Raw genomic sequence first — 24830 nt, 5'->3', positions numbered from 1 at the left:
CTTCAGTCTATTTACAGGCCAGAAAAAGGGCTGTTGTTTGAAAGAATATAGGTCCCATTTCTACATACTTTCTATCTAGTTCTAGATGTTCGAGAGGCCTGGAGTGTTTTTTTGCAACCCAAAATAATCAACCCTAATAACATCCCATGGGCCGTTATTAGCCCACTGCTGCTCTAGCATCATAGTCAGTGTTGGAATTCCTGTATAGTTGTACTATGGTCTAACCCTGCTCTTTTCCTGTGTTTATCCGTGGCCCTATAGGCCCAGCAGCAGGCTCAGCAACAACAACAACAGCAGCAGGCTCAGCAACAACAACAGCAGCAGCAGGCTCAGCAACAACAACAGCAGCAGCAGGCTCAGCAGCAGCAGCAGGCTCAGCAGCAGCAGCAGGTTCAGCAGCAGCAGCAGGTTCAGCAGCAGCAGCAGCAGGTTCAGCAGCAGCAGCAGCAGGTTCAGCAGCAGCAGCAGGTTCAGCAGCAGCAGCAGGTTCAGCAGCAGCAACAGGTTCAGCAGCAGCAACAGGTTCAGCAACAGGTTCAACAGCAGGTTCAACAGCAGCAACAGGTCCAGCCCCAACAAGTTCAACAACAGCAGCAGCAACAACAACAACAGCAGGTAGCGTCGGCCCAGCCCCCCGGTACCCAGGCTCAGAACCAGGCCCTGGGCATGCAGCAACCCATGGTACGTTCCACTTAGAGGGTTACGCTGTCAAATTACCCGGGGGTGGTTCCAAAAAGACGGATCAACTTAGCCAACTAACTGTCCTAAATATTCACATTTAACTTAATCTTTTTGAGAAATATAGACTTGAAATTAGCATGGTATAATTGACTTGACAACCAACAACGTGTATTCAAGTTTATCTTTCAAAATGAACCAGAAAATGATATGTACAAATTTGTGTGTGTGTATACTATGTTTGTGCAGTACCAGTCAAAAGTTTGGACACACCTACTCATGAATTGTAGAATAATAGTGAATACTTCAAAACTATGAAAGAACATATATGGAATCATGTAGTAACCACAAAAGTGTTAAACAAATCAAAATATATTTTATGTTTTAGGTTCTTCAAAGTAGCCCCTGTTTGCCTTGATGACAGCTGTGCACACTCTTGGCATTCTCTCAACCAGCTTCACCTGGAATGCTTTTCTAACAGTCTTGAAGGAGTTCCCACATAAGCTGAGCACTTGTTGGCTGTTTTTCCTTCGCTCTGTGGTCCAACTCATCCCAAACCATCTCAATTGGGTTGAGGTCGGGTGATTGTAGAGGCCAGGTCATCTGATGCAACACTCATCACTCTCCTTGGTCAAATAGCCCTTACTCAGCCTGGAGGTGTGTTGGGTCATTGTCCTGTTGAAAAACAAATGATAGTACCACTAAGCGCAAACCAAATGGGTTGGTGTGATAGCCATGCTGGTTAAGTGTGCCTTGAATTGTAAATAAATCACTGACAGTATCACCAGCAAAGCACCATCACACCACCACCTCCATGCTTCACGGTGGGAACCACACATGCGGAGATCATCTGTTCACCTACTCTGCGTCTCACAAAGACACAGCGGTTGGAACCAAAAATCTCCAATTTGGACTCATCAGACCAAAGGAGAGATTTCCACCGGTCTAAAGTCCATTGCTCGTGTTTCTCAGCCCACGCAGGTCTCTTCTTCATATTGGTGTTCTTTAGTGGTGGTTTCTTTGCAGCAATTCGACCATGAAGGCCTGATTCACACAATCTCCTCTGAACAGTTGCTGTTGAGATGTCTGTTACTTGAACTCTGTGAAGCATTTATTTGGGCTGCTATTTCTGACGCTTGTAACTCTAATGAACTTATCCTCTGCAGCAGATGTAACTCTGGGTCTTCCTTTCCTGTGGCGGTCCTCATGAGAGCCAGTTTCATCATAGCGCTTGATGGTTTTTGCGACTTGAATGAACTTTCAAAGTTCTTGACTGACCTTCTTGTCTTAAAGTAATGATGAACTGTCATTTCTCTTTGCTTACTTTAGCTGTTCTTGCCATAATATGGACCTGGCCTTTTGACAAATAGGGCTGTCTTCTGTATTCCCCCCCCCACCATGTCACAACACAACTGATTGGCTCAAACGGATTAAGAAGGAAAGAAATTCCACAAATGAACATTGAACAAGGCACACCTGTTAATTGAAATGCATTCCAGATGACTACCTCATGAAGCTGGTTGAGCGAATGCCAAGAGAGTGCAAAGCTGTCATCAAGGCGAAGGGTGGCTACTTTGAAGAACCTCACATATAACATATATTTTGATTTAACACTTTTGCTTACTACATGATTCCATATGTGTTATTTCATAGTTTTTAATAGTTTTTCATAGCTATTAATAGTAAATTAAAGAAACCCTTGAATGAGTCGGTGTGTCCAAACTTTTGACTGGTACTGTGTATATTTACTATATATATATAGTACCAAGAAAAAGTATTTGCCCCCTTTCTGATTTTTACTATTTCTGCGTATTGTTGATACTGAATGTTATCAGATCTTCAACCAAAACCTAATATTAGATAAAGGGAACCTGCCACTTTCATGGTACCGGTTATCCCTAACACAGAGTTGTCCGAAGTTACCTCGCTAACTCATCAAACCACGTATGTAGTATAGGGCTCTGCTTTCTGGAACACCCCACAAGTCCAAAATCAAACCCTACCTCGCCTTGATCTATTTCCAAATATCACGCTGACCTGAACAGTTATTTGCTAGTCTATTTTTTCACTGAGGTTGGTTCAGTTTAAGGTTAGCGCACCATGCTTATGTCCAGCCTGGTTTAGTCAAGGCATGGCTAGTGAACTATGCCCCTCTAGGTTGGCACCAGCCACGTTATTGGATAGAGGTTTGGGTCAGCACGATATATCGAAAATATATTTTATTCCTATATCGATAAGGATAATAAGGGTATAAGTAATTAGCAGGAAACTAACATATTAAAGCTGGCTAGAGGAAACTCCTGCCTTATTGCCAGTTGGGGCCCTCTCACAGAGTACTGATATGAGATTCACTAGTACAAGACTGACGTAGCCAGACAGAAATTCATTAATAGGAATTTGTATCTTATAAATTGTCTGTTTTTTCCATTAAAAGTTAAACTCAAGTCAATTATTTTTGGGACGAGTTGCATATGCGCAAAGGCCTAAATGTTGTGTTTTTGGACGGACAATCTTGTCAGCGGTCTCAAACATTGGTTACATTTTCGGATTCTGAATACATTTTCGGATTCTGACCTCTCTTGCCTCATCTTTTTTTCTAAATGTGTGCTACTGGAAAGAGACAATGAGTCCCAAGTCAAGGTCACAGTATTTTTTTTATTAGTTCATTCCTCTCAAATTAGGTATGATGTGAAGTTATAGTCTGTACGTTCAACCACCAAAATATGTGTGTGTGTGTCAGTTCCCACGACAGGGGATGCAGCAGACTCAGATGCAGCAGACTCAACAGCAGCAGCAGACCGCAGCACTGGTCAGGCAGCTCCAACAACAACTCTCAAGTAAGAAACAGACTCATTGTGTCAATGTACTTTAGTGAGATCTGCTATAGCCTTGTACTAACCCCAGGGTCACATTCATCAGGCACCAAACAAGAAAATAAGTCACTAAATGTGACATTCTATTTTCACCATTTCCAGTCATTTTAGGTGTGTTGATAACAGGTGTGTTCTTTTCTTTTCCCCAGATACACAACCCGGACAGAACACCAACTCATATTACTGATAGTGCTTGTTGTATATTAGTGTGTGTGTGGAAGGATAGGGAGACCCTGTGTGTGGGCGTGTCCCCAGCCAGCCCGTAGATTGGCAGATAGATGTGTCCAATGCCCCGCAGACCCCATATTTAGAGGTGTAGGCTCTTAGGAGGGAAAGGCTGCTATTGGCCAAGAAAGACGACCAGGCGGAAGAACCCACAACTCAACCACAGAGGCCCAACATGCCATTCGAAAACCATCTCAACTTCAGTCATGTAATTTCTGAACATCCAAGGAGGGATTGTGCTGTGAAATATGATCATGGAGAATAATGGAATGGAAGAGTCTATGTAAAAAATAAGTACAAGAAATTATAAGAATAATGCAATTTTTTATTTTATTTCAATTTGTACAATTTTTCAGTTTAGTGTATTTCTCATTAAATATCATGTCAGTTTTTATGTCTTGTACTTGTGTTTGGTGCGTTCTTTTCATCCTGACACAGCGTTTTACTAATCAGGTTGTGAATAATCAGGATATTATTAATGATATTGAAATACTATGAGTCATCATTATTATCCACTTATAGATTGTAGATAGTATTGTTTTCATTTTTTGTGTAGTCGGGTTCGCACAGGTCAGTGATTTGTTTTTGGAAAGTCATGGAATTTTCTGATGTGCATTCCAGGGGGATAGTCAGGGAATTTTGCATATTGATCACTCCTTGGAAATGAAATGATCAGAAAAATGTATTCTGTTCTTTTTCCACATTGTATTGCCCAGTGAGCTTTTGTCCATTGTCATGTACATTCTGTAAGGTATATGGAAAGTCATGGAATATTTTAGAAATGGGAACCCTGTTAGATATGTCGCTAAAACCAGGCAGTCCACTAATAAAAAAATATGGAGGTTAGTCTTTTTTTCTTCATGCGAGCTTCTTAAGAGGACTTTTGATCTAAAACCATGCCCCCGCTTCAACATCTTTATGACTTAACAGGGGCTTGATGCTTTCATTGGACAGAGCAACAACAAAAAACTACGAGCAGCAGACTTGTCACAGGGTTACTTGCGCTAACCAAAAAGTTATGCTTATGACTATTAGGGTGTCTTTTGAGACGCATCATGTAATGGTGCAGTACTTTTCTAAGAGTCTCAGGAGGCACGCAGAGGCCACATTTAGCTCTTTACTGCATCGCGGTGAGCTTCACATTTTGCAACAACGCGGAGGGCTCCGCATTGACATGATTATTTGCAGGTAGGTGAGGGCGGGAGGTCCTAACTTCACACCATCTCTGCACTGCTCCGCTAAGCACAAGAAGTATGAATGTCCTGACTTCTGCAGAAGCCACATCACCATAAATGCTGCACGGCCAATACAGACAACAGATTGACCATGCGGCGCATTTCACTAATTACCAGAGACGATGGAAACTGAAATGTCATGACCAGTGATGTACGCAGTGGAGGGGTAAACTCAGTTATGCACCTTTATTTTGTGAGTAGGATTTCCATGGCCAGACACAGCTCCTGTTTAAAAATCCTTTATTTAGAAGAATTTAGATCATTGACGTTTCCATCTTGGCCATTGGAGAGTATGCGTGGGGACAAACTTTCCCGAAAAGAGGGGAAAGTGTAACAAACCATGCCCAAGAAGGCCTGTTTCAATCCCCCCCAAAAGGGTTAACTGTTAGATGATAGTATACTGTAGTGTACAGTAATAAGGAAAAGTATTACTACTATTGGTTGTGGGTTTTTATTGTTGTTATTAATATAATTTTCATGTAAATCATTGTAAATAACTGATGCTAAGGCTCTCTTTGTTGCATTTTATTTTGGTAGCGGTTAGTTTGTTAGTATTATGAACAAACTTCTTTCGAGAGCGACGGCCCTGTCCTTCGTGAGTCCCAGGCTCAGCTGGCCCGGCTGTCAGTACCTGGTAATGCATCGAACACACCGACAGTGTTTTTGCACAAAATAGTATGCAGCGTCATCTGGATAAGTATGAAACAAAAGTTCAACATTCACCTTCTGCTACCATTTCTGTCAAGCCGTCTTCGCATACAGTTTGACGAGTTGTTTTGAGTGACACAAATCATGCTTAATTGACGGCATGGCCAGTGTTGAATGTTTACAATTTTAAACTTGGAAAAGAGACCCTTAATCTTAGACTTGGGACCACACAGCCACTCCACTGAATAGCAGGCTAATGATTGCTTTGCGATGCCTGCTGTTAGCCGATATGTTTTATCTATAATTTCTCTTCATTATTTCTATTCATTTGACAAGGATTAAAAATTATTTGACAGATTGTCGACTTGATACATGATGACTGCCAGCTAAAATTTTGAAAGTATGATGTTGACATGATCAGTCCAATCAAAGCTACTGTAGATATGTGATTTTATGTCATTTTATCTGTGTCCAATGACCTTGAGCCTTCTTGGATGGGCACTTCTAATGTAACTATGGCAGCACCCAAGGGGATAGAATTTAAGAGCTCTAGCCTTAGACTTGGAGGTGACGTAGTGTCCCCATGAGTGACAACACTGAGCCAATCACGGCGCAGAGCTCCGTATTTTCTGTAGGCTTGCTCCACCACCACAGAAAGCACTGAGCTAGGCTGAAGCACCTGCATTTTGGAGCTGCCTTTACTCAAGAAAACAAAAGCGACCATGTTTGTATGCTCAATGATATATATTTTTACATTGTTTGCAAACTGAGATGGGACACATATTAATGCCAAAATAACATGCAAAACAGGCTAAATGTAGGGCTCAAAACAGGTGGAGCTTTGCCCTGAATGACAGGTCACCACAGCATGTCTATGAAGTTTTACAGATTTGTTGTGGAATCCACAAGAGCAGGGATAAGCCCCACGACATGAGAGTCTATTACAGCAAACTGGTTCAAAATGATGCATTGAATGTGGATATTGGTGATAAGGACAGCAATATGTAAGTAGAACAATTTCGTATGTGAGGTGATTACATATATAAATCATATATGATGATACAAAACATAAATAAGTAATAATAATTGAAAATAATTTCAACTCTGTCATTTGGGCCAAGATTGTGTCAAAGATCTATTTTAAACAGTAAACAGTAAAAATATACAGTGCCTTGCGAAAGTATTCGGCCCCCTTGAACTTTGCGACCTTTTGCCACATTTCAGGCTTCAAACATAAAGATATAAAACTGTATTTTTTTGTGAAGAATCAACAACAAGTGGGACACAATCATGAAGTGGAACGACATTTATTGGATATTTCAAACTTTTTTAACAAATCAAAAACTGAAAAATTGGGCGTGCAAAATTATTCTCGATACCATCTACTGTATCTTGCCTATGCTGCTCTGTACCATCACTCATTCATATATCCTTATGTACATATTCTTTATCCCCTTACACTGTGTATAAGACAGTAGTTTTGGAATTGTTAGTTAGATTACTTGTTGGTTATTACTGCATTGTCGGAACTAGAAGCACAAGGATGTCGCTACACTCGCATTAACATCTGCTAACCATGTGTATGTGACAAATAAAATTTGATTTGATTTGATGTGGAGGATGAGGGCTGCAGTATATATCTCAGATACGGGGGAGTGAGGCCTAAGAGGGTTTTATAAATAAGCATCAACCAGTGGGTCTTGCGACAGGTATACAGAGATGACCAGTTTACAGAGGAGTATAGAGTGCAGTGATGTGTCCTATAAGGAGCATTGGTGGAAAATCTGATGGCCGAATGGTAAAGAACATCTAGCCACTCGAGAGCACCCTTACCTGCCGATCGATAAATTATGTCTCCGTAATCTAGCATGGGTAGGATGGTCATCTGAATCAGGATTAGTTAGGCAGCTGGGGTGAAAGAGGAGCGATTACGATAGAAGACACCAAGTTTAGATGTAACTTTAGCCTGCAGCTTTGATTTGTGCTGAGAGAAAGACAGTGCACTGTCTAGCCATACTCCTAAGTACTTGTATGAGGTGACTACCTCAAGCTCTAAACCCTCAGCGATAGTAATAACACCTGTGGGAAGAGGGGCATTCTTCTTACCACACCACATGACCTTTGTTTTGGAGGTGTTAAAAACAAGGTAAAGGGTAGGAGAAAGCTTGTTGGACACAGCTTTGTTGTAGAGCATTTAACACAAAATCCAGTGAGGGGCCAGCCGAGTGTAAGACTGTATCTGCATGAGAGGGCTTCCTACTGCCTGAGCTGTGTTGTTGTAAATTGAGAAGAGCATGGGGCCTAGGATCAAGCCTTGGGGTACTCCATTGGTGACAGGCAGTGGCTGAGACAGCAGATTTTCTGACTTTTTACACTGCACTCTTTGAGAGAGGTAGTTAGCAAACCAGCCCAAAGACCCCTCAAAGACACCAATACTCCTTCGCCGGCCCATAGGAATGGAATGGTCTACCGTATCAAAAGCTTTGGCCAAGTCAGTAAAACTAGCAGCACAATATTGCTTAGAATCAAGGGCAATGCGGACATCATTGAGTGACACATCCATAACCTGAACAGAAACCAGATTGCATACCCAAGATAATACTGTAGACATCAAGAATGCCAGTCATTTGATTATTTAAACATTTTTCAACACTTTTGATAAACAGGGCAAAATAGAAATAGGCCTATAACAGTTAGGATCAGCTTGATCTCCCCCTTTAAATAAAGGACGAACCATGGCTGCCTTCCAAGCAATGGGAACTTTCCCAGAAAGGAGAAACAGGCTTGGCGATAAGGGCCCGGGGGAGGGGGCATCAATGTAAATTGTCCTGTAGCCATTTTGATGAATTGTTCAGCAGTCTTATAGCTTTGGGGTCCTAGATTTGGTGCTCAGATTCCACTTGCTGTGCGGTAGCAGAGAAAACAGTCGATGACTAGGGTGACTGGAGTCTGACAATTTTATGGGCTTTCCTCTGACACCGCCTATTATATAGTTCCTGGATGGCAGGAAGCTTGGCCCTAGTGATGTACTGGGCCGTACACACCACCCCTCTGTAGCGCCTTATGGGCAGATGCCAAGCAGTTGCCATGCCATGCTCTCGATGGTGCAGCTGTAGAACTTTTTGAGGATCTGGGGACCCATGCCAAATCTTTTCAGTCTCCTGAAGGGGGGTCATTGTGCCCTCTTCACGACTGTCTTGGTGTGTTTGGACCATGATAGTTTGAAACTTTCGACCCGCTCCACTACAGCCCCGTTGATGTTATTGGGCCGTTATACAGTCCTTTATTATCATTGTGCTTTGGAATATACAGTGTATTCATTACCAGTTTTCTGTCCATTACATAGCCACTACCATTCCACTACCTTTTCATCCTTGTGTGTAATTCTTACCATGTTTTGTGCTGCTGCCATGTTGTTGTAATGTGGTGTTGTTGTCTTGGGTCTCTCTTTATGTAGTGTTGTGATATCTCTTGTCGTGATGGGTGTATTGTCCTATATTTTTTATTTTGAATCAAATCAAATTACATTTTTAACATGTGCTGAATACAACAGGTACCAAATACAACCTTACCATGAAATGCTTACTTACAAGCCCTTAACCAACAATGCAGTTCAAGAAAGAGTTACTTTTTATTTTTTTTACTTTAAGAAAATATTTACTAACACAAAATAAGAAGCACAACAGACTACTGGAGCTCTTCTGTAGGACTGACCAGACATGTGAGTGTCAGTTCTACACTGAGACAGACCACAAAACTCACCACACCGTCCCTCTAGAGGAAGAGTTTGGAGAGAGGAAGGCTCAGCTGGGGAAGACAGAGGCAGTGCAGTAGATGATCAAGGAGCGATTGCAGAAGGTTCAAGATATCAAACACTCAGTAGAGCTCATTCAGAGAGACTCAGAGAGAGATATGAGACAGTGTGCAGGTCTTCACTGCTCTGGCACACTTCATTGCGAGAAGCCAGGCTGACTACATTGAGGTGATCGAGGAGAATCAGAAAGCAGCAGAGGCAGGCTGAAGGGCTCATCAAAGAGCTGGAGCAGGAAATCACTGAGCTACAGAGGAGAAGTACTGAGCTGAAGCAGCTCTCGCATAGTGAGGACCACCTTCACCGCTCCCCATCACTGTGGCCACTGACACTCATCAAGGACTGGTCTGAGATCACAGTGTTCACAGTGAACTGTGGGAGTGGAACCTGATGAGAGCTTTGTCTCAGCTGGAGGAGATGGCAAGGAAAGCATTTTCTGAACTTGAGAAATTCAATAAAGAGATGGAGAGGTTTCCTGAAGAGGATGCAGCTGTGACTCTGGACCCTGATACACATCTCCTTTTGTCTGAGGACAGGAAACAAAGACAATACATAACCTCCCTAACAACCCAGAGAGGTTTTTATACCAATTGATGTGTCCTGGGAAAGGAGGGCTTTTCCTCAGGGAGATTCTACTATGAGGTACAGGTGGAGGAAGAGTAGGTGGTTTTTAGGAGTAGCGAGAGAGTCCATCAATAGAAAAATTAGGATAGCACTGTGCCCTGAGAATGTATACTGGACTGTGGGACTGATGTATTGGAATGAGTGTCAGGCCTGTACTAGCCCCACTCTCTCCCTAAAAAGAGAAGCCCCAGAAGGTTGGTGTGTTTGTGGATTATGAGGAGGGACAGGTCTCCTATGATGTTGAGGCCAAGTCTCATATCTTCTCTTTCTCTGGCTGCACCTTCACTGAAAAACTCTATCCATTTCTCTACCCAGGTTATCATGGTGGTGAAAACTCTGGCCCATTGGTCATCTCTCCTGTCACTCAGATTGAACTTTAACCTCTCAGCTGATGGTCATTCTAAAGAGGAGATAACAGTAAAAGGAAATGTGTTAGAGGAGATACTGTACTGAACTTGTATGGTCTTTATATGGGAGGTGGGAGAGAAAATAATAATATGGAACACTTCCAACTTTTTGTACTTTTTAAAGTAGTGTTAGTTCTGTACCTACAAATGGTAACTTGATTTGATAAAACTACTTCAAATGAAAAGGTTTATTGAACAGTGTTGTCACAGTGTTGACTACACCTCCCACTTTTTGTTGATTGGTGGTTGTAGGTAGAACCATTTCATTTCTCTCAACAACCCAAAAATGTTTAACACTATTTGAATTTAATAATGATCAATTGTAAACAAAAGCAGCAGTTAGGACAGCTCAAACAGACAGGAAAAATAATGCATTACACTAATGACATATTTCAACTCATTTTACATGGACAGAAAACATAGAATTTCCATGTTTATGATTTCACTTTAGTGGCTTTCTTAGCCTTCTTGGGCTTTCCCTTCTCTGCATTTGGCCTCTCCAGACGATTAAACAGGACTCCAGTGTCAGGACCCAGTGCTCTGCCCTCAAAGGGGCAGTCCTTTCCCTGATATTTAACCAGGAAGTCCAGAGCAGCCCAGCTCTTCTCCACTGGCTTCACCCCCAGCCTGGACAGAAGTTTGTCTGCTATCTCTGGCACTATAGGCTGTAGGAGTGTCCCATACATCCTCAGACACTCTAGGGACACATGGAGGATGGTGTCCAGCCACAGCTGGTCTCTCCCATCCCCGCTGCCCAACTTCCATGGTGTGTGCCGCTGGACAAAGCCGTTGGTCTGCCTCACGCACCGGTTAATGGCCTCCAGAGCTTTGTACACCTGCACACTATCGTAGTGCTGCTCCACCACAGCTGGTAGTGCACGTACAGCATCCAGCATGTGATAATCTTCATCCACAGCCCTCCCCTTATGTGCTACAGCCCCTTGACTGGGGAAGGAGTCAGAGCAGAAGTGGGGGTAGACCTGAGCTGGGTTGAGAGAGGGGGCAGTGCAGCGGTTTAGAAGGCCACCCAGCGAGTCTGTCAGCTCGGCATTGAGCAGTTTGACCACTTTATCATCGTCATAGTCGCAGTCTGTGTCTGGGACCCCCTGGCGCAGGAGGAAGTACCTCATACCGTCTATGGTGAACCTTTGAGACCTCTCCAGGGGGTCCACCACATTCCCCAAGCTTTTAGACATTTTCTTCCCTCCCACTGTCCAATGAGAGTGCACATGTATGGTCTGTGGGAGGGGCAAGTCAGCAGCCAGTAGGAATGCTGGCCAATAGATGGCATGGAATTTGAGAATGTCCTTTCCCACGACATGATGGGCAGCCCTCCACCATTGAGAGTGTGAGTCCGGGTAACCAGCCACTGTGAGGTAGTTGACCAGGGCGTCTAACCACACGTAGATTGTCTGGTCGAGGTCACCAGGAACTGGAATGCCCCACTGGAGGCGGCTTCTCTGGCGGGAGACAGAGAGGTCTGGGAGGTCCTCCTGGAGCCACTGGAGAACGGCGCGGTGGAACCGTTCTGGCTGCACTGCTCTGGGGTTCCCCTCCAGCCACTCCTGCAGCCGGGACCGGAACTCAGACAGACGGAACATGTAGTTCTCCTCCTTCATCCACTCCACCTGCAAAAGACAAACCAGATTTTATTTGATGAGAAAAACAATGTATAAAAGAGCACTAGAGTACTAAATATAGTTTTTTTTATTTTTATAATTCAAACCTGCTTGAGTCACTGGACCTGAATTTATCTGAGTCAATGGATATGATTTTTCCTGTTCTCTTTCAGATTGTGTAGGTGTTACTTCAGAAACATCACGTTTTGAATACAGACACCTTCTACATTTTATCTCACCTTCCTAATCGTTATTACATTTCTTATGCTAGAAAGAGAAGCGTTACATGGCCATACCAAGGAACAACACTCAGTAAATGACATGAATCAATGAGATGTAGTAGTAAACCTTGTTATGATGCGAGCAACAACTATTTATGAAGTCATCCTTTAGCCTACCTTGTGGCCGCTCTCCAGAGAGATCTTGATCTCCTTCCCTGATGAATCCTTGGCATCTCCCACCTGCGATGGCATGAGGAAGCTCTCGTCCTGCGTGGAGTACCAGCCTTCATAATTCCCCTTATAGATGAAGCCTTTACTCTGAAGCACGGTCCAGAAGTGCTCCACTGCACAGCGGTGTCTCTCCTCAGTGGTACGGATGTAGTCAGTGTATGAGATGTGACAGCTCTTGAAGAGGTATTTGAATCTCTCAGATACTTCAGTGCAGAAACTTAGAGGATCCTGTCCGGCAGCATTGGCAGCCTGTTGGATTTTGAGTCCGTGCTCATCTGTACCTGAAATGCAAAGATGTTATTTAGATACTATGAATGAAGGGGGTGAGTCTCGAAACTCGGGTCGCCTGTCACCAAGGTAAATCAAATGACAGTTTAGCAGATGTTATAGCCGTTACAGCGAAATGCGTGTGTTACTAGCTCCTAACACTGAGGCAAAATGCCAAACAAGTACACAAACATTCAAAAACTAGACAATAAATCACGAATGTCAGAGCGAATACAGTTAACAACCCAAATAACATTACAATTGGATTACTGAAACAATCTATGCGTATATACACCAACAAGACATACCTAGAATGATATGTACAGCAGTAGATATTAGTGAGCTATGTTGAGAATCCAGTGTATAACAATAACTAAAAGCAATGTACAGTAGTAGATATCAGAATGAGGTAAGTGAAGAATACAGTATAAATGAAACAGTCCCGTGTTCAATGTCTCTATATACGTGGGACTGCAGCATTGGCTGTGTGTCTGTGCATTTGTGATGTGCGGGTGGGTTTTGGGTCATGAAATATTGTGTGGATGAAGGGCGGGTGGGTTGCAGTCAGATTGAAAAAAAATAAAACAATATAGAAAAATAAAATGTGTAAATGTATAATTTCTATGGATTACATTGAGGTTTTTACTTCATTATTTTGGCATAAGTGAGTAAGCATGCTTCAGTAACAGAGCTCAGCTAGCCGAACGAGTGCTCACATACTCTCTTAAAAGACCTTCGCTTGAAAAACAAGAAAAAAAAGCAACAATAGTACTGTGTTGGTCAATTTTGAGACACTGTAGACTGAATTAATCTAGGATAACTCAAGAAATGTCATGAATTGACGTTTTTGCATCTGACTTGGATGTTTGGTGCAGTATTTCTCAAGTGAAAATATGTACACGAGAACAACTCATCTCTCGTTGAATGACAACAGGCACTTCATTGAAGAATCCCTACTGTTAACCAATCACCGACGAGTGGGCGGAGACTTGGGCTAACGACTTCGGCTTGCCTCAAGAAAATGTTTTGTGTGTCCGAACAGAGAATTTCTGTGTAGGTAGTTGTGGAAAAATGTAGGGACGTGACAAATAGACAATTTTGTCAATGTTTAAACTGCCATTTTTTAAAATCAGCTTTCCATAAAAAATGATAAGACCTTTTTATAAAATTCCACGTGAAATCCTATTGCGTGATATGAACACTAGGAGACATTTCCTTTTGCCGTCTTCACTGGAGTCTCGCCCCACTACTGAACTGACAAGTGTTGTGTTTGTAACACAAGATGGAGGAGAGCCTGTCTCCTGTCAGAGATTACAGTCATTTTTGGGAGATTGCAAAATGACTTTTTCATTAAAAACAGGATAAATATATAGTTTCAGGTGATAATAAAACATGTTTTGTTTAGTTACTTCTACCTCAACTTGTTTCTTTAACTTTATTCTCCATTGAAAAGCATGTAATCCGTCGCAACGTAACAGAGTGCTTATGGGTAATGTGAATGAGGTTTATGCGTTCATCTGGATGTGTGTAACACAAGTTCAACATTCACCCTTTGCTACTATTTCTGTCAAGCCGTCTACAGAGCATACACAATCAATCCAATGAATGCACCGCATAGAACGCGCTGCAAGGCAAACACATCGTTCCATTGGAAATGAATGCACAGTGCATTCGGAAAGTTCTCAGACCCCTTGACTCTTTTCACATTTTGTTACGTTACAGCCTTATTCTAAAACAGGTTAAATTGTTTTTCCCCCCAACAACCTACACACAACACCCCAATATGACAAGGCAAAAATAGTTTTTTTTTGATGATATCACATATTCAGACCCTTTACTCAGCACTTTTGGCAGCGATTCCAGCCTCAAGTCTTCTTGGGTATGACGCTACAAGCTTGGCACACCTGTATTTGGGGAGTTTCTCCCATTCTTCTCTGCATATCCTCTCAAGCTCTGTCAGGTTGGATGGGGAGTGTCATTGAACAGCTATATTCAGGACTCCAGAGATGTTCGATCGGGTTCAAGTCCGGGCTCTGGCTGGGCCACTCAAGGACATTCAGAGACTTGTCCCGAAGCCACTCCTGCGTTGTCTTGGCTGTGTGCTTAGGGTCGTTGGCCTGTTGTAAGGTGAACCTTCAACCTAGTCTGAGGTCCTGAGCGCTCCGGAGCAGGTTTTCATCAGGGATCTCTCTATACTTGGCTGCGTTCATCTTTCCTTCGATCCTGACTAGTCTCCCAGTCCCTGCCACTGAAAAACCTCCATAGCATGTTGCCACCACCACGCTTCACCGTAGGGATGGCGCCAGGTTTTCTCCAGACGTAACGCTTGGCATTCAGGCCAAAGAGTTTAATCTTGGTTTCATCAGACCAGAGAATCTTGTTTCTCATGGTCCGAGTCCTTTAGGTGCCTTTTGGCAAACTCCAAGCGGGCTGTCATGTGCCTTTTACTGAGGAGTGGCTTCCGTCTGGCCACTCTACCATAAAAACCTGATGGGTGGAGTGCTGCAGAGAAGGTTCTCCCATCTCCACAGTGGAACTCTAAAGCTCTGTCAGAGTGACCATCGGGATCATTGTCACCTCCCTGATCTCTAGGAAGAGTCTTGGCGATTCCAAACTTCTTCCATTTAAGCATGATGGAGGCCACTGTGTTCTTGGGGACCTTCAATGCTGCAGAATTTTTTTGGCACCCTTCCCCAAATCTGTCCAGACACGATCCTGTCTCGGAGCGCTACGGACAATCCCGTCGACCTCATGGCTTGGTTTTTGCTCTGACATGCACTGTCAACTGTGGGACCTTATATAGACAGGTGTGTGCCTTTCCAAATATACTCAGTCAGTTAGGAAAGCTAAGGCTAGCTATTTCAAACAGAAATTTGCTCCCTGTAGCACGAATTCCAAAAGGTTTTGGGACACTGAAGTCCATGGTGAATAAGAGCACCTCCTCCCAGCTGCCCACTGCACTGAGGATAGGAAACACTGTCACCACCGGTAAATTTACGATAATCGATCATTTCAACTTCACAGCAACTTGCCCTAGCCCCCCCCCGCTTTTCCTTCACCCAAATAGCTGATGTTCCCGAAAGAGCTGCAAAATCTGGATCCCCAGAAATCAGCTGGGCTGGACAATCTGGACTCTCTCTTTCTAAAATTATCCACCGCAATTGTTGCAACCCCTATTACTAGCCTGTTCAACCACTCTTTCGTATTGTCCGAGATCCCCAAAGAATGGAAAGCTGCCGCGGTCATCCCTCTCTTCAAAGGAGGTGACACTCTAGACCCAAACTGCTATATCCATCCTGCCCTGCCTTTCTAAAATCTTCGAAAGCCAAGTTAACAAACAGATCACCGACCATTTTGAATCCTACCGTACCTTATCCACTATGCAATCTGATTTCCGAGCTGGTCGTGGGTGCACCTCAGCCACGCTCAAGGTCCTAAACGATATCATAACCGCCATCGATAAAAGACAGTACTGTGCAGCCGTCTTCATCAACCTGGCCAAGGCTTTTTACACTGTCAATCACTGTATTCCTATCGGCAGACTCAATAGCCTTAGCTTCTCAAATGACTGCCTCGCCTGGTTCACCAACTACTTCTCAGATAGAGTTAAGTGTGTCAAATCGGAAGGCCTCTTGGGCCGAATCTTTTCTCTCTCTCTCTCTGTGTGTGTATGTATATATTTCAATGATGTCACTCTTGCTGCGGGTGATTCTCTGACCCACCTCTACACAGACGACACCATTCTGTATACATCTGGCCCTTCTTTGGACACTGTGCTAACAAACCTCCAAATGAGCTTCAATGCCATACAACACTCCTTCCGTGGCCTCCAACTGCTTTTAAATGCTTGTAAAACGAATTGCATGCTCTTCAACCAATTGCTGCCCGCACCCTCCCGCCCGACTAGCATCACTACTCTGGACGGTTTTGACAACTACAAATACCTAGGTGCTGGTTAGACTGTAAACTCTCCTTCCAGACTCACATTATTAAGCAACTCCAGTCCAAAATTAAATCTAGAACCGGCTTCCCATTTCGCAACAAAGTATCCTTCACTCATGCTGCCAAACATACCCTCGTAAAATTGACTATCATACCGATCCTTGACTTTGGCGATGTCATTTACAAAATAGCACCCAACACTCTACTCAGCAAACTGGATGTAGTCTATCACAGTACCACCTGTTTTGTCACCAAAGCCCCATATACTACCCACCACTGCGACCTGTATGCTCTCATTGGCTGGCCTCACTACATATCCTTTGCCAAACCCACTGGCTCCAGGTCATGTATAAGTCTTTGCTAGGTAAAGCCCCGCCTTCTCTCAGGTCACTGGTCACCAGAGCAACACTGACCAGTAGCACGTTCTCCAGCAGGTATATTGCACTGGGCATCCCCAAAGCAAATACTTCCTTTGGCCGCCTTTCCTTCCAGTTCTCTGCTGCCAATGACTGGAACGAATTGCAAAAATCACTGAAGCTGGAGACTCATATCTCCCTCTCTAACTTTAAGCATCAGCTGTCAGAGCAGCTCACAGATCACTGTACCTGTACACAGCCAATCTGTAAATAGCACACCCAACGACCTCATCCCCATATTATTACTTACTCTCTTGCACCCCAGTATCTCCACTTGCACATCATCATCTGCACCTCTATTACTCCAGTATTAATGTTCAATTGTAATTATTTCTCCTCTATAGCCTATTTATTGCCTACCTCCCTACATTTGCACACACTGTACATTTATGTTTATATTTTTATTTTCTATTGTGTTATTAACTGTATGTTTGCTTATGTGTAACTCTGTTGTTTTTGTCGCACTGCTTTGCTTTATCTTGGCCAGGTCGCAGTTGTAAATGAGAACTTGTTCACAACTGGCCTACCTGGTTAAATAAAGTTGAAATAAGATTAAAAAATAAAAATCATATCCAATCAATTGAATTTACCACAGGTAGACTCCAATCAAGTTGTAGAAACATCTCGAGTATGATCAATGGAAACAGGATGCACCTGAGCTCAATTTTGATTCTCACTGAATATTTATGTAAATGTGATATCAGTTTTTGTATTTGTAATATATTTGCAAACATTTCTAATAACCTGTTTTACACTTTGTCATTATGGGGTATTGTGTGTAGATTGAGGGAAAAAAAATATGTAATACATTTTAGAATAAGGCTGTAACGTAACAAAATGTCAAAGTCAAGGGGACTGAATACTTTCCGAATGCACTGTACTTCTGGCGTACCAAAATGCAAGGTGTTACCAAAGTGTTAAGGTTTGGGCCTAACATTATGCACGCCAAATATCTTACATACCAATCGCTTTTTGGGAATGGGCAGAAAAAGTCAACCTTGATCCACTGTCTCAAAAAGGATCATGTCTGAGTTTAGGGTTAAATGGACACTGAAATCTGGACACTGACTATGTCTATAACCTCTCTCATAGTCTTAATATTAACTCCTGCAGGATTAAAAACATTTCTTGCTGTAAAATTATACACCAAATGTACATTTTGACTAGGGAACAGGAGTGAAGAAATATGATTTCTTCCAGCATTTTGAGAGAACGCAAATGCACAGTCTGTAGAGGTTCCATTTTTATCAGCATCATAAAAGCGGACGGTATTTCAACCACATAAAATATGCATCCAAGCCGAACTGAAATGTTAACAGAAACATGTTGGGTCATTTTCACAGCTTTCTATTTCCTTACAAATCAGTTAAACTGATGTCATTTAGAAATTTTGCACAAAAAAAACAACATCTTCACAGTTGGGATGGTGTTCTTTGGCTTGCAAGCCTCCCCTTTTCCTCTCCAAACATAACGATGGTCATTATGGCCAAACTATGGTCATTATAGCCAAAACGTTTGACCTCTGTCATTGCCAACAAAGGGTATATAACAAAGTATTGAGATAAACTTTTGTTATTGACCAAATACTTATTTTCCACCAAAATTTGCAAATAAATTCATTAAAAATCCTACAATGTGATTTTCTGGATTTTTTCTTTTTTAAGTAACATTATATAAGGTAGCATTGTTTAAAGTGGCTAGTGATATATTTACATCATTTCCCATCAATTCCCATTATTAAAGTGGCTGGAGTTGAGTCAGTGTCAGTGTGTTGGCAGCAGCCACTCAATGTTAGTGGTGGCTGTTTAACAGTCTGATGGCCTTGAGATAGAAGCTGTTTTTCAGTCTCTCGGTCCCAGTTTTGATGCACCTGTACTGACCTCGCCTTCTGGATGATAGCGGGGTGAACAGGCAGTGGCTCGGGTGGTTGATGTCCTTGATGATCTTTATGGCCTTCCTGTAACATCGGGTGGTGTAGGTGTCCTGGAGGGCAGGTAGTTTGCCCCCGGTGATGCGTTGTGCAGACCTCACTACCCTCTGGAGAGCCTTACGGTTGAGGGCGGAGCAGTTGCCGTACCAGGCGGTGATACAGCCCGCCAGGATGCTCTCGATTGTGCATCTGTAGAAGTTTGTGAGTGCTTTTGGTGACAAACCGAATTTCTTCAGCCTCCTGAGGTTGAAGAGGCGCTGCTGCGCCTTCTTCACGATGCTGTCTGTGTGAGTGGACCAATTCAGTTTGTCTGTGATGTGTATGCCGAGGAACTTAAAACTTGCTACCCTCTCCACTACTGTTCCATCGATGTGGATAGGGGGGTGTTCCCTCTGCTGTTTCCTGAAGTCCACAATCATCTCCTTAGTTTTGTTGACGTTGAGTGTGAGGTTATTTTCCTGACACCACACACCGAGGGCCCTCACCTCCTCCCTGTAGGCCGTCTCGTCGTTGTTGGTAATCAAGCCTACCACTGTTGTGTCGTCCGCAAACTTGATGATTGAGTTGGAGGCGTGCGTGGCCACGCAGTCGTGGGTGAACAGGGAGTACAGGAGAGGGCTCAGAACCCACCCTTGTGGGGCCCCAGTGTTGAGGATCAGCGGGGAGAAGATGTTGTTGCCTACCCTCACCACCTGGGGGCGGCCCGTCAGGAAGTCCAGTACCCAGTTGCACAGGGCGGGGTCGAGACCCAGGGTCTCGAGCTTGATGACGAGCTTGGAGGGTACTATGGTGTTGAATGCCGAGCTGTAGTCGATGAACAGCATTCTCACATAGGTATTCCTCTTGTCCAGATGGGTTAGGGCAGTGTGCAGTGTGGTTGAGATTGCATCGTCTGTGGACCTATTTGGGCGGTAAGCAAATTGGAGTGGGTCTAGGGTGTCAGGTAGGGTGGAGGTGATATGGTCCTTGACTAGTCTCTCAAAGCACTTCATGATGACGGAAGTGAGTGCTACGGGCGGTAGTCGTTTAGCTCAGTTACCTTAGCTTTCTTGGGAACAGGAACGATGGTGGCCCTCTTGAAGCATGTGGGAACAGCAGACTGGTATAGGGATTGATTGAATATGTCTGTAAACACACCGGCCAGCTGGTCTGCGCATGCTCTGAGGGCGCGGCTGGGGATGCCGTCTGGGCCTGCAGCCTTGCGAGGGTTAACACGTTTAAATGTCTTACACACCTCGGCTGCAGTGAAGGAGAGACCGCATGTTTTCGTTGCAGGCCGTGTCAGTGGCACTGTATTGTCCTCAAAGCGGGCAAAAAGTTATTTAGTCTGCCTGGGAGCAAGACATCCTGGTCCGTGACTGGGCTGGATTTCTTCCTGTAGTCCGTGATTGACTGTAGACCCTGCCACATGCCTCTTGTGTCTGAGCCGTTGAATTGAGAATCTACTTTGTCTCTGTACTGACGCTTAGCTTGTTTGATAGCCTTGCGGAGGGAATAGCTGCACTGTTTGTATTCGGTCATGTTACCAGACACCTTGCCCTGATTAAAAGCAGTGGTTCGCGCTTTCAGTTTCACGCGAATGCTGCCATCAATCCACGGTTTCTGGTTAGGGAATTAGAACACACGTTCTAATGAACTCGCACACCGAATCAGCGTATTCGTCAATGTTGTTATCTGACGCAATACGAAACATATCCCAGTCCACGTGATGGAAGCAGTCTTGGAGTGTGGAGTCAGCTTGGTCGGACCAGCGTTGGACAGACCTCAGCGTGGGAGCCTCTTGTTTTAGTTTCTGTCTGTAGGCAGGGATCAACAAAATGGAGTCGTGGTCAGCTTTTCCGAAAGGGGGGCGGGGCAGGGCCTTATATGCGTCGCGGAAGTTAGAGTAACAATGATCCAAGGTCTTTCCACCCCTGGTTGCGCAATCGATATGCTGATAAAATTTAGGGAGTCTTGTTTTCAGATTAGCCTTGTTAAAATCCCCAGCTACAATGAATGCAGCCTCCGGATAAATGGTTTCCAGTTTGCAAAGAGTTAAATAAAGTTTGTTCAGAGCCATCGATGTGTCTGCTTGGGGGATATATACGGCTGTGATTATAATCGAAGAGAATTCTCTTGGTAGATAATGCGGTCTACATTTGATTGTGAGGAATTCTAAATCAGGTGAACAGAAGGATTTGAGTTCCTGTATGTTTCTTTCATCACACCATGTCACGTTGGCCATAAGGCGTACGCCCCGCCCCTCTTCTTACCAGAAAGATGTTTGTTTCTGTCGGCGCGATGCGTGGAGAAACCCGCTGGCTGCACCGCCTCGGATAGCGTCTCTCCAGTGAGCCATGTTTCCGTGAAGCAAAGAACGTTACAGTCTCTGATGTCCCTCTGGAATGCTACCCTTGCTCGGATTTCATCAACCTTGTTGTCAAGAGACTGGACATTGGCAAGAAGAATGCTAGGGAGTGGTGCACGGTGTGCCCGTCTCCGGAGTCTGACGAGAAGACCGCCTCGTTTCCCTCTTTTTCGGAGTCATTTTTTGGGTCGCTGCATGGGATCCACTCCGTTGTCCTGTTTGTAAGGCAGAACACAGGATCCGCGTCGCGAAAAACATATTCTTGGTCGTACTGATGGTGAGTTGACGCTGATCTTATATTCAGTAGTTTTTCTCGACTGTATGTAATGAAACCTAAGATGACCTGGGGTACTAATGTAAGAAATAACACGTAAAAAAACAAAAAACTGCATAGTTTCCTAGGAACGCGAAGCGAGGCGGCCATCTCTGTCGGCGCCGGAATCTCCCGGCTTTGATGCACCTGTACTGTCTCAGTCTGCTAGATGGTAGCAGAGTTAACAGACCGTGACTCAGGTGGCTGAGATCCTTGATGATTTCTTGGCCTTCCTGTGTGTAACCGATGTAAAATGGCTAGCTAGTTAGTGGGGTGCACTCTAATAGCGTTTCAATCGGTGACGTCACTCGCTCTGAGATCCTGAAGTAGTTGATCCCCTTGCTCTGCAAGGGCTGCAGCTTTTGTGGAGCGATGGGTAACGATGCTTCGTGGGAGGCCGTTGTTGTTGTGTGCAGAGGTTCCCTGGTTCGAGCCCAGGTAGGGGCGGGGAGAGGGACGGAATCTATACTGTTACATGTGACACAATGCTGTAAAGCTTTTGACTCCCATGCGGATGAGGGCATGCTCCCTCTCTGTCTCCTGTAGACCACAATCAGCTCCTTTGTTTTTTTACGTTAAGGAAGAGGTTATTTTTCTGGCATGACTCCGCCAGGGCTCTAACCTCCTCCCTGTAGGGTCGTCATTGTTGATAATCAGGCCTACCACTGTCATGTCATCAGTAAACTTGATGATTGAGTTGGAGTCGTGTGTAGCCACGCAGTCATAGGTAAACAGGGAGTACAGGAGGGGGCTGGGGACAAACCCATGGCGGGCCCTGTGTTGAGGATCAGTGTAGCGGAGGTGTTGTTGCATACCCTCACCACCCTGGGTCTGCCCTTCGAGGATGGGCTAGGTAAGTGTGTTAACCAATGCTTCAATAGGGATATTTCACTTAGCTTATAAACAAGGGCAACTACAATATTACCACAATAGTGTAACGACCCTGGGTTTATAAGCACGGAAATCGACTCAATCAATCCACATTGATTTGCATGCGTTTTTCACTCACCTGTGACAAACCTGGAGTTGAACCCCTGTAGAAGCTTGTATCTGTGCAGGAAGTCAGCAGTAACAGCCGAGTACAAGTGTCCAATATGAGGGGCAGCGTTCACATAGAAGATAGGGGTGGTGATATAATAGTTCCGGTCTTCTGTCGGAATATCAGTGCACAGGCGTCTCACCATGAGCCTTTTGCAATTCCAGAATGATGGGGATGGAGAAAGTGCACATCTTGTAGCATGGTTGAATGACCATCTCTGTGCAACCTTACAGTTTCTGATAATGGAGAGGTACGTCTTCATCATGGGACAATAGGCAACTGTTGACAGCGTCCACAAACTATGACTGTGAGGTTATGACGGACCATATGACAAACGTTACCAACTCAGCGTTGATATTGCGGTCCATTGTAAATGGCAACAGTGATATCCTCACCCGGTGTTAATTCATTTCTAAAAGCCCATGAGTCGTAAGAGAAAAGTAACGACACCAGAAATGTCAAAACAGTTTCGTATTTTGAGTAATCCTGGTAATTGTTTGTTTTTATATAAATATAATTCCGTAGAGGACTCCACTTTACATATCTTAATGAAACCCACGTCTGTTTCCCTGCCAAGGTTAGATCTTCTTCCGTTTGCTACAACGTAATTTCGGATTAATCCAATCACAGTGCACAACAAACTAATACCACCCCTTTCTACAGGGAACAACCAATCCGATCAGCAGGAAGACGCACGTGGCATTGGGTCAATTCGTTTTACATGGCCCGGTGCCCCGGTTTAACGTAGTTTTGCTTATTTTAAACTATTCCATTTAAAAAAAAAATATCCACTCACCCGTGGCACCGGGCCTTGTAAAACGAGTGTTATGCGTTATCCTTGGGACAAAACAACATATGCGTAAATGTGAAGCATCCGGTTGGCGTTTCCACTCACTACCAAATATGGTGACAAGGAAGCCCAGTGGCCGGTAGTGGGAGAAGATGGGGCGAGATGGATTTTGGCCAACATTCTGATCATTTTCTCTCAACGATTAAACATTTGATCTCAATACAGTTTCCTGAACTGAGTTTTATTTATTTAACCATGTAGGCCAGTTGAGAACAAGTTCTCATTTACAACTGCGACCTGGCCAAGATAAAGCAAAGCAGTGCGACAAAAACAGTTACACATACACAAACGTACAGTTCTGAACCGAGTGCACTAAATTTTGTAGACTTCACACTTTGCCAAAGTTTTTTTTTTATATATAATCGCGTTGTTTAGGAGTGCAAGGGCGAATTGAGTTATTGCACATGCGCAACTTCACATTCCCGGACTGAACTATGCAAATACATGCTAGAACGCGCCAATGCTCGTGCTTGACTATGCCCACTATGATTCATTTGCTCCCATTGGAAACGACAGGCTGTAGTCTAGGGTTAGTTCTTATCCTAACCCAGGGTTTTCCAAACTCAGTCCTCATGACAACAAAGGGGGGCACATTTCATTTTCTGCCCTAGCACGAGTGTGGGCCAGAGACAGAAAGAAACTAAAGCCTACCTGCCAGCCCCATTGCTTTAAAAAAAATATAACATATTCTAATGACGTTTGTATCTATGTACTCTAAACTAATTTCCAGTATCCCCGTCTCTTATTCAACTGCGCCTGCCATCGCTGCACCATCAACATCCCCACTTCTAAGTGCTTGTTTAGCCAGTATATCAACTGCCTCATTCCCCTCCACATGAGCTGGGACCCAAGTAAAGCTTATCTGTATTCCCATCTGTCTAATCCTGCCATGGGTTTGTAGCACCTCATAAAGCAGGTTGTCTGCTACATGACTTAAAGGACTGGAGACTCATTAACGCTGCACATGAATCAGAGCAAATAACTACTCTGTCTGGCTTGACTTTCTCCACCCACTGCAAGGCCAACAGTATGGAAATCAGCTTTGCCGTAGATGGCTCCCGCATGGCACAGTGGTCTAAAGCACTGCATCTCCGTGCTAGAGGTGTCACTACAGACCCTGGTGCGACTCCAGGCTGTATCACAACCGCCCGTGA

General features: G+C 44.0%; 2 protein-coding genes across 2 annotated transcripts in view; one reads left to right on the top strand and one right to left on the bottom strand.

Annotated features, from left to right (window-relative positions):
- med12 (mediator complex subunit 12) overlaps window positions 1–4166 on the top strand; it is a 44111-nt gene extending 39945 nt beyond the window's left edge. Inside the window, exons 42-44 of the mRNA XM_042303212.1 lie at window positions 406–681; window positions 3419–3515; window positions 3701–4166. Coding sequence (XP_042159146.1) covers window positions 406–681; window positions 3419–3515; window positions 3701–3738 — 411 coding nt within the window. The 3' untranslated portion in view covers window positions 3739–4166. The remainder of the gene's footprint in view (window positions 1–405; window positions 682–3418; window positions 3516–3700) is intronic.
- Window positions 4167–9271: 5105 nt separating this feature from the next.
- On the bottom strand, window positions 9272–23452 carry mars2 (methionyl-tRNA synthetase 2, mitochondrial). Its single transcript, XM_024383213.2, has 3 exons — window positions 22797–23452; window positions 12519–12853; window positions 9272–12129 (listed from the first exon to the last, which is right to left on the bottom strand). The coding sequence occupies exons 1-3, from the start codon at window positions 23089–23091 to the stop codon at window positions 10936–10938; spliced, it is 1824 nt and encodes a 607-aa protein (XP_024238981.1). The 5' UTR covers window positions 23092–23452; the 3' UTR covers window positions 9272–10935.
- Between the last annotated feature and the right edge of the window lie 1378 nt (window positions 23453–24830).

Source organism: Oncorhynchus tshawytscha, linkage group LG21 (assembly GCF_018296145.1).
Source record: "Oncorhynchus tshawytscha isolate Ot180627B linkage group LG21, Otsh_v2.0, whole genome shotgun sequence".
NCBI lineage: Eukaryota > Metazoa > Chordata > Actinopteri > Salmoniformes > Salmonidae > Oncorhynchus > Oncorhynchus tshawytscha.
The sequence above is the reverse complement of the archived record's forward strand: the minus strand, read 5'-3'. Positions and strand labels throughout refer to the sequence as shown.